This window comes from Adiantum capillus-veneris, chromosome 23 (assembly GCF_014529385.1).
Source record: "Adiantum capillus-veneris isolate H3 chromosome 23, ASM1452938v2, whole genome shotgun sequence".
NCBI classification, from domain to species: Eukaryota; Viridiplantae; Streptophyta; class Polypodiopsida; order Polypodiales; family Pteridaceae; genus Adiantum; species Adiantum capillus-veneris.
In genome coordinates, this window is record NC_140953.1 from 57,052,249 (window position 1) to 57,063,010 (window position 10,762).

General features: G+C 43.8%; 1 protein-coding gene across 1 annotated transcript; it reads left to right on the forward strand.

The window, feature by feature from the left end:
• Positions 1-7,162: 7,162 nt before the first annotated feature.
• LOC147427823 (GDSL esterase/lipase At1g28590-like) lies at positions 7,163-8,467 on the forward strand. Its single transcript, XM_086496498.1, has one exon. The coding sequence runs from the start codon at positions 7,225-7,227 to the stop codon at positions 8,413-8,415; it is 1,191 nt and encodes a 396-aa protein (XP_086352624.1). The 5' UTR covers positions 7,163-7,224; the 3' UTR covers positions 8,416-8,467.
• Positions 8,468-10,762: the final 2,295 nt, after the last annotated feature.

Sequence of the window (10,762 nt, forward strand, 5' to 3'; positions counted from 1 at the left end):
TTTAGTACTTCAAAACAAGAAGTAGTTTACAAAGGGATTATACCCTTAATGGAGCTCCCGCCTTGCTTCACTCTCACCACCTCACACTCACCTTGTTGCATCAACTTCACACTATGAAATGTGTGTAGAAATGGCATCCTTTTATAGGCCAAAAGGGCTGCCCTCTCTTATGAGAGACAGCCATGTGTAGTCGCCCTTGTGCGAATAAGTCCAAATCAGACCCTCCAATCTGCCCATGTGTGGTCGCCCTTGAGAAGACAAGTCCGCTTTTGAATTCGGCCACCGGCCATTGACTTCCGACCACCGGCCACCGGCCAACCGACCGGTTGTTTTCCGACCACTTTCCGGCCGCCGGCCGGCCATAATATTCCGGCGAAAAAGAATATTCCGACAAAAAAAAGTCTCGGGGGCCTCCACCCCCGAGGCCTTTAAAGTTGCCCCTGATTCTTGTCCGTGAAAATTTTGGTTTCCGGTGAGTGATTTTCCTTCACGCGCGATGGCTTCTCCTCATAATGGGGACCTTACAAATGTGCGCTTTTACCACAGAAAATTACAAGGGTAAATCAGGCTCCATACTTAACAATCTCCCACTTGGAGACTGATCTCCAAACCAAACCTGTGACTGCTTTCCATTCTGGCTTGTTATCCTTGAACGCCGATTGAAGATGAGCAAAAGCTCAACTTCTCCTTGTTGACCACCTTTGTAAACATGTCTGCAGGATTTTCACTTGTATGCACCTTTCCTAGCTTTAGTTGTCCCTCTTCCAAAAGAGTGCGTATGAAGTGATATCTCACCTCAATGTGCTTTGTCCTTGAATGAAAGGCTGAGTTCTTCGCAAGATGGATAGCGCTTTGGCTATCACTGTACAAGACACAATTGTCTTGTTTGAATCCAAGCTCTTCTAAGAATCTGTGAAGCCACAGAATTTCTTTGCTTGCCTCCTTCATTGCTACATACTCTGCTTCCGTGGTAGAAAGTGAAACCACTTTCTGCAGCTTTGAAGCCCAGCTTACTGCTGTGCCTCCAACCGTGAACACATAGCCAGTAGTGCTCCTTTGAGTATCTTTGTCACCTGCCATATCTGCATCAGCATACCCTTCTAGAAAAATATATGTTCCTCCAAAATACAAAGCATTTGTTGTTGTCCCTTTTAGATACCTAAGTATCCACTTCACAGCTTGCCAATGCTCTTTACCTGGGTTGTCCATGAACCTACTCACAACTCCCACTGCATGTGCAATGTCTGGCCTTGTCTAGACCATAGCATACATTAGAGAACCTACCGCTGCAGCATATGGAACTTTAGACATATAGGCTATCTGCTCTTGTGTCTTTGGACACATATCCTTCGTTAGTTTAAAATGACCAGCCAAAGGTGTAGAAAGTGGTTTTGCATTTTGCATTGCAAACCTTTCTAGTACCTTCTTGATGTAATCTTCTTGAGATAGCTTTATTGTCTTCTTCGTCCTATCCATTGATATTTTCATACCAAGTATCCTCTTTGCAGCACCTAAATCTTTCATTGAAAAAGATTTGGACAGCTCCTCTTTTAGGTCTTTGATGTCCTGCATGTTAGCACTTGCAATCAACATGTCATCAACATACAACATTAGGATGATGAATTTCCCATCTCCCAAATTCTCCATGTAGACGCAGTGATCCGAGTTGCATCTTGTGAATCCATGATCCAACATCCATCGATCAAACTTCAAGTACCATTGTCTTGATGCTTGCTTTAAACCATACAAGCTCTTCTTTAATCTGCAAACCATTTTCTCCTTACCTTTTACTTCATACCCCTTTGGTTGAAGCATGTAGATTTCCTCCTCTAAGTCACCGTGAGGGAATGCCGTATTTACATCCATTTGCTCGAGATTTAGATCATGAGCAGCCACAAGGCTTAAGACAAGCCTAATTGAGTTCATTTTTACAACAAGAAAATATTTCATTGAAGTCAATACCTTTCTTTTGAGAAAAACCTTTTACCACAAGCTTAGACTTGTACCTTTTCTTCCCACCTTCTTCTTCCTTTAGCTTGTACACCCATTTGTTTTGAAGTGCCCGCTTACCTTTAGGCAACTCAACCAACTCCCATGTTTGGTTGCGATGTAGTGAGTCCATCTCCACTTGCATGCTCTTCGTCCATTCTTCTTTGGATTCATGTTCCATAGCTTCTTCATATGATTCCGGCTCTCCAGAATCTGAGATCAAGAGATGGTTGAAGGAAGGAACAAACCTTTCTGGAGGTCTACTTGCTCTTGTAGATCTTCGGGGAATAGGGTGAGGCTCCTCATTTGGTTGACGTTGTTGCACATTGTCACCGTTTGCAGTCCTTGAGTCTTCACCGTCCTCAAGCTCCATGTACTCATCACCTATTTCTTTTGTTTGTTTTCTTTCCAAGTAATCTTTGTACATATTTTGTTCGTTAAAAATTACATCCCTACTCCTTAAGATTTTACCATCTTCAGGATTCCATAGGCGATACCCAAAGTCTCCTTCTCCATAGCCAATGAAGAAACACTTTTTGGACTTTGCATCTAACTTTGATCTTAGGCTTCTATCTATGTGCATGAAAGCCTCACACCCAAACACTTTGAGAAATGCATAATTCACCGATTTACCTGTCCATGCCTCTTCTGGAACTCCCCCATCCAATGCCGTTGAGGGTGACCGATTGATTAAGTACAAAGACGTACTTACAGCTTCCGCCCAAAGTTCAAGCGGTAGGCCTGCATGTAGCCGCATGCTTCGTGCTCGTTCCATAATTGTCATGTTCATCCTTTCCGAAATCCCATTTTGTTGAGGTGTCCTTGGGGTTGTCTTTTGCCTCCGAATGCCATTGCTAGCACAAAAGCTTTCAAAAGCTTGGCTGCAATATTCGCCTCCATTGTCGGATCTGAGGCATTTAACCTTGGTACCTGTTTCATTCTCCACAAAGGCTTTCCACCTTTGAAATATGGAAAATACATCGGATTTATTCTTCATGACATAAACCCATGTTTTTCTAGTCGCATTGTCTATGAATGTTACATAGTACAATGAGCCACCAAGTGATGGTGTACTTGCAGGACCCCAAACATCAGCATGAACCAACTCAAGTTTTTTATTTTTTCTTTCATTTCCTGATTTTTGAAATTTTACCCTCTTTTGTTTACCATAAACACAATCTTCACAGAACTCTAAGTCCACTTCTTTCAAACTTGGTAGAAGCTTCTTTGTTTGAAGGATTTGCATTCCTTTGGCACTCATATGCCCAAGTCGGTAGTGCCACACCGCACTGTCAACTTCTGTAGTTGCTGCACAAGCTGAAGGTTGCGTGCTAACAGTACACAAGTAAAGTGTACCGACTTTTTCACCCTTGGCAACCACCAAAGATCCCTTTGAGATCTTCCACCGTTTGTTTCCGAATGCAATGTTGTGACCTTCATCGTCCAATTGTCCTGTAGAGATCAAATTTTTGCGAAGAGAAGGAACATGCCTAATATCTTTAAGCTTCCATTCATTTCCATTAGCAGTTTTGACAAAAACTGTACCTTTGCCGACAATCTCACAAGCTTCATCATCTCCCAAGTATACATACCCAAAATTACCTTTGGTGTAGTCTTGGAAATGTTGCTTGTGTGGTGTCGCATGGAATGAAGCCCCGGAATCTACTATCCAGGAATTAGACACATTGTCTAATGAGAGAATTAGAGCATCTTGCTCTACTTTACCTGCCACATTGGCCTCCGATGTTGGCTTGTTGTCTTGAGACTCTGTCTCCTTCTTCTTCTTGGACCAACAATCCTTCTTGACATGGCCCTTCTTGCCGCAGTTCCAACATTCAAGAACTGACTTTGTGCGTGACTTGCTCCGCCTTCAGCGATCACGACCCTTTTGGTTTTTGAACCTCTCCTTAAGCCTTCCTTTTGTTTCCACTAATAGTGCAGCACTTGATGATTCTCCTGTGCTTCTCCTTCGCATTTCCTCGCTTAGGAGAACACCCACAACATCATCAAACTTAAGAGTATTTGTGCCAGAGATAGAATTACTTACATCCATTACAAGGCTGTCCCAACTATCCGGTAGAGATGATAGTATAAGGAGAGCTCGCACTTCGTCATCGAAATTGATTTTCACTGATCGAAGTTGACTTATGTTTGTGTTAAAGTCATTTAGGTGTTCTGCAACTGAACCATTCTCTGCCATCTTTAGATTGAACAAGCACTTCATAAGAAATACCTTATTGAATGCCGATGGTTTTTCGTAGAAGTCGTCAAGTGACTTCATCAAGTCCTCCGTGGTCTTCATCTCCGAAACATTGAAGGCCACCGTTGACGCCAAGCTTAACCGGATTGTTCCCAGTGCCTTTCGATCAAGGACAATCCATGCTTCATCTGCCATTGTTGCGGGCTTCTTCGCAAGACCGCCTAGTGGCAAATAGAGGTCCTTCTGGTAGAGATAGTCTTCAATCTGCATCTTCCAATGTTGGTAGTTTTTGCCGTTGAACTTCTCAATCTTGAGCTTCCCTTCCTCCGCCATAACTCCCACTCAATTCAAGGAATCCTTTCCTTGAGATAATTTAGCTACGAGCAAACCTTGCTCTGATACCAGTTGTTAGGAAATAAGACGTAGCTAAATAGATAATTGAGTAGATTACTTAATGAAGAGAGACATATTTATATACACGAGATTATAGAGTAGAGAGAGAGAGAGAGAGAGAGAGAGAGAGTACACACGATATACGTGGTTCACCCAATGTGGGCTACGTCCACGTGAAAGCAGCCACTCAATGGCTTTAGTACTTCAAAACAAGAAGTAGTTTACAAAGGGATTATACCCTTAATGGAGCTCCCGCCTTGCTTCACTCTCACCACCTCACACTCACCTTGTTGCATCAACTTCACACTATGAAATGTGTGTAAAAATGGCCTCCTTTTATAGGCCAAAAGGGCTGCCCTCTCTTATGAGAGACAGCCATGTATAGCCGCCCTTGTGCGAATAAGTCCAAATCAGACCCTCCAATCTGCCCATGTGTGGTCGCCCTTGAGAAGACAAGTCCGCTTTTGAATTCGGCCACCGGCCACCGGCCATTGACTTCCGACCACCGGCCACCGGCCAACCGACCGGTTGTTTTCCGACCACTTTCCGGCCGCCGGCCGGCCATAATATTCCGGCGAAAAAGAATATTCCGGCGAAAAAAAAAGTCTCAGGGGCCTCCGCCCCCGAGGCCTTTAAAGTTGCCCCTGATTCTTGTCCGTGAAAATTTTGGTTTCCGGTGAGTGATTTTCCTTCACGCGCGATGGCTTCTTCTCATAATGGGGGCCTTACAAATGTGCGCTTTTACCACAGAAAATTACAAGGGTAAATCAGGCTCCATACTTAATAGCAACCAATGTGTGCAAATTCTTGGCTAGATTTCGAGTCTACAGTGAAGAAAATCGATGAAACATTACAAGTTTTAGAGTAAGTACCACCATACTTCAAGCTATGACGCAAAAATTGGAAGAATTTCAATTGTGCCCTTATTTCATTTGGCTAGGGAGATGTTTTTGGCATGCTTTGGTTGGTTGTGGGTGCATCGGCTTTTGTGGCACCTCATTTTGTGTGTGTGTGTATATATATATGTGTGTGTGTGTGTGTACACACACACACACACACACACACACATATATATATATATATATATAGAGAGAGAGAGAGAGAGAGAGAAGAAGAAGAACTCTCCCTTATGGAACTGCTTAGTGAAGACTCCCCATCGGCCCTGTAAATGTCGTTTAATTTGGGGGGGCCTTCGTCACTTAACACAATTGGCCACAAGTTGGAGTGATAAAACAGGATATTGTGGCTAGGATAGGAAAGTGTGTAAGTCTAAGTCATGGCTAAAAATGTAATTTGGGGGGGCCTTCGTCACTTAACACAATTGGCCACAAGTTGGAGTGATAAAACAGGATATTGTGGCTAGGATAGGAAAGTGTGTACGTCTAAGTCATGGCTAAAAATGTGAAGGAAGCAAGTTTGGATGTGACCAAAAGTTGCGCACTCTTGCAGTAAGCATAATGTGCACAATCAATTGACTCTTCTTCATGGAAGAGAGAGAGAGAGAGAGAGAGAGAGAGAGAGAGAGAGAGATTTTGACATCGGAACAACAATCTCAAGTGCTCTTAAAGATGTATCCATAGTCTTGAACTCAAGTGCACACTTGAGAGTGCACTGTGTGTGTGTGTGTGTGTGTGTGTGTGTGAGAGAGAGAGAGAGAGAGAGAGAGAGAGGGATCTACCTAAATTGGAAAATCCCTAATAGACCTTATGTAATGAGTATTCAATTAAGAGTTGTTATAAGGGACCTCCAAAATCTACCCAACGAGTCTTCTTTAAGTGAAAGGTATTTGTGTGTGTGTGTGTGTGAGAGAGGGAGAGAGAGAGGGGGGGGCCTTACACGATCTTCGTCAATGGCAACCCTACAATGTAATGCAATGGTGTGTAAGTCCACCTTAGTTCTTCTATGGAGCTTAAGTGTTATCCTAGTTAGGAAGTGTATGCGATCAAAATTTTATACATTAATGTAACATCCATTGTATGATTGATATTACACGACAAGGACATAAATTCAACATTGATCTTTTTGCGTTGTGAAGCAAAAGTTAGTTTTATGAGAATACAACCAAGTTTTTTTTTTGGCCGAAGGAATGCGCGGGTCACATATTAGTGTTAAATATGCGGGTTAATTTTAGAGTTTCCGTGCACATCTGATTCTTTTATCATAAAAGTTAGAAGTTATTGGCTTGCCTAGCCAAGGCATACGCAATACCTCCCAAGGGTTGTTCTCTTCCCTCTATTTCCTTTTAAAGCTCTCTCTCTCTCTCTCTCTCTCTCTCTCTCACACACAATTAGTGGCACTCTCGCTTTTTCTCTCCCTCTATCTTTTAGTTTAGTTGCGCTTTTCTTGATGTTCTTTCCCTCCCCACGCATGCGCGCACACACTTGGCATATCTGTCTCTCTCTCTCTCTCTCTCTCTCTCTCTCTCACAAACACACGCCTTATTCTACTAAGGGTGCAACCAACAGAGTACTATTGTTAGCTTTAGGAGGCGACTGAGGTTGTTTTTGCTTTTGCGTTGCGAAAAGTAATATTGCTAAATATGAAGCAAAATAAGTTAAAACTCGGGAGCTTATAAGGCGCTACAAAGCAATAGATCGGAAAAACAGCGAGACTCAAAGAGCTGTCGTCACGCAGCAGCAGCCATGGCGACCTTCAGTACAAAGCCTCTTCTGCTTCTTCTTCTGCTCCTGTGTATGCCGGCTTCGATTTGTAGCGCTCATGTGCTGCTGAACAAGACTTTGACTGAAGGGAAAGGCCACAAATCTGCATGCAAGCCTTTCTACCCCATCATTGCTTTCGGCGACTCTACCACAGACACAGGCAACCAGAAACGGCTTCCCTTCGCGCCCGCTGCGCATCCCCCCTATGGCACGACCTTCTTCAAGCGACCCACAGGACGCTACTCTGATGGGCGCCTCATGCTCGATTTCCTCACCATCGCTCTAAAGGCACCCTTCGTCCCACCGCACGCCGCACGCCTGCCGCACGATGCTAGTCAGAACTTTGCGGTTGCTGGTGCGACGGCGCTCGACCTCAAGACCCTGCACCGCCTCGCCAACGTCACATCCCTCACTCCGGAGTCTCTTGGTCGCCAGCTTGAGGGGTTCGTCTACGACACTGCGAAAATCAACCTCTCCAACGCGCTCATCTACTTTGGTGAGATCGGCGGCAACGATTTCAACTACGCCCTGGCCGCGAGACGCCCCCCAAAAGTGTTGCAGACTCTCTTTGCCCCCATCACCCACCAAATCGCCCACTCTCTTCACACCATCCTCAAGCATGGTGCCAAGAACATTGTTGTCCAAGGGCAATTCCCCATGGGCTGCATCTCCCTCTATCTCAAGGTCCTCAACGGCACCAAAACCGACAAGAACGGATGCATTGATGCGGTGAATCAAATTAGCAATCGCCACACCCGTCTCCTCAAAGACGTCATCACCGACATGAGCAAGGCGCACAAACATGCCAACATTGTCTTCTTCGACACCTCCGCCGCCTATGTGCACATCTTGGAGAACGCCGCAATGTACAACTTCACCAATGTGAGAGATCCTTGCTATGTCAGAGGGCTCGAGATGCTTTTGGCATCCAATTCTTCTGCATCCGCTCCGCACACACCTGTTAAGAAGGAAGCATCTCATTCATCTCCCGCCTCTCTGCACGCACCGACCAAGTCGAAGGAAGTATGTAGGAACCCCCAAAACTACATAAGCTGGGATGGCATCCACCTCACTGATGCTATGTATGGAGCCATGATGAAGCTCTTCCTCACTGACTCTAGATTCTCCTCACCCTTCCCCAATTTCCTCTCTAACTGCACAAAATTCCATTAGTTGTAGAGTTGCTTTTCTGTTTTGGCCTAGGAATATAATGTTTCATTCTGTAGCTTTATCTGGTTCACTATGAGCTATTGTACAATATTGATACGGCCTAATGTGATTTTTTATTTAAAGTACTCTCTTTCTCTCTCTCTCTCTCTCTCTCTCTCACACACACACACACACAAGCACGAATGATTACTTTCTTGTGCCATCGAAGCTTGTGAGTCGTCTCTGTAGCCTTGTTTTGGATAAGTTACATATGCACAATATTCAATGAACAGTTTAGTGCTCATGGCATTAATTCACAAGAAGATTTGGAAATTTTCTCATGTAAGAAAACAGAGCCTTTTTAAGTGTTTTTCATGTAATAAGCCTTTTTTAAGTGTTTTTCATGCAATGCATAACATCAATGAGTTTTTGCTCGAGAGACACCGCATACTTAGCTAGGTACGATTGGGGGCAGGGGACCGCCCAATCGTACCTAGCTAGGTAAGCGGTGCCTCTCGAGCTCAATTGTACCTAGCTATGTATGCCGTGCCTCTCGAGCAGAATCTCATGATGTTGTTAGGGGCGGCAGTCCCTTGCCCCCAATCATACCTAGCTAGGTATGCGGTGCCTCTTGAGCCCACGGCCGGCGGTCCCATATCCCTAGCTAGGTATGCGGTGCCTCTAGAGCAGAAGCTCATGATGTTGAGGTAAGTCAAATTGTGGGAATTATTGTGAGAAATTCTTGTGATTCTCCATGAGCTCTTGATGTAATTTTTTTTTGGGTTTACCTTAATATAAAATAGCTCACTATAGTGAGCATTGTTGGTAAAAAAAATGTTTTATGAACTGATGAGAGACTCATTGTATGAGACATACATCTAGGAAAATGTCTTTTCACAATCGTTATCTTTTCTTTGTGAAGCGACTCTGACTTCGACTCCGAAGAGAAGGTTTGTGTAGAGGCTGAGGGCGGCGCTCAAACGAGAGTCTCAAGACGACCGCTTGAGTGGTTATAGGATGCCACTAAAGTCATTTCCCCTTTCTTCATTTTACAAGGGCAGGATAGCAATTCCCTTGAGAGGTAAGAAAGAAACTGTTAGGGGAAAGGCTTTATGCCTTTGCCAAAAGCATAAGGGTTCCTCTATTTCTTGGAGGTTGCTCCACCCACACAACAATGCACTCTCTTCTCTTTTTCTTCCCTTCCTCAAACTACACCACATTATATACGCATCCGTGAGCACACACTCTTTCAACTAGTATCAGAGCCACAAAGTTTGGTGATCTGTGCTCCCTCAATGGGCATCACCCGACAACGATACCCTCCAATGACTTCAACATAGAGCGAGTGGGAGAGAGCGCATCGACTCCACTCCAGTGCACATACGGCCTCAACTATCGTGTTTTTGGCATTCTTCTCGATTTAACATTGGCTCTATATTGGTTGGGCGTCGTCTACGACGTCAGCTACAAACTTTCATTCGACAGCAAAAGGCGGCATCGGCATACTTCTTGACTTCGACATAGCGAAAACAAGCAAGACCGGTCTAACAGACCATTCCAAAGCGTATTTCCCTTAAGCGCGCTTGGCTCTTGGATAGTCTTTATGACCATGAGTGGAAGGTTATGCTATGTGTCTAGTTTTTGATCGACGAGCTTTTTGATCGATAAGGTAGTAAGCACCAAATTTAAGGCGTTTTGCTCACAATTTGTGCATACTTTTCAGTGTAGATTATGCGCTCATGTAATATGATTGTGTGGGCCACTCTAGAGAGCAGTGGTTTATTAATAATCACGTGATCACGTGAATTTTTTTGTGATTACCATGTGTTATTATCATATTCACATAATTACGCTTTATGTGATCACATTTAAGTCGATGATGGTGACCTGATATCCACTAAGAGCCCATCCAGTTATTATTTTTTCATGGCAAGCCCACATGGACATGGCAAAAACCCACCAGCGGGCTGCCAGGATATGAAAAAACCTAGGAAAACCACTGATTTGGGTGGTTTTTGCAAGTTAATAGGAAGGTCACGTGAACATTTAACATGATCACGTGTTTTTAAAAGTGATTACTCAACGTTGTTAACACGTTCACGTGTTTGTGATCATGTTAATGAAATCCTTGCTAGAGAGTTTAACAACATGATTTTGGGTAGTTATGCTATGTATACATATGTAGATATAGAATGAGCTAGTTACAACTCACAGGTTGCAGATTCATAGGTTTACAGGGTTTTTGGATAGGTGGAGCCATTCGTTCAGGAATACTAGTTTGCCAAAAATTTTGACAGTTTATGTATACCATTTATGAATCTATCTACTGAGACATTGAGTCTCTCTTCATGATTTATGTAATTTTGGTAAG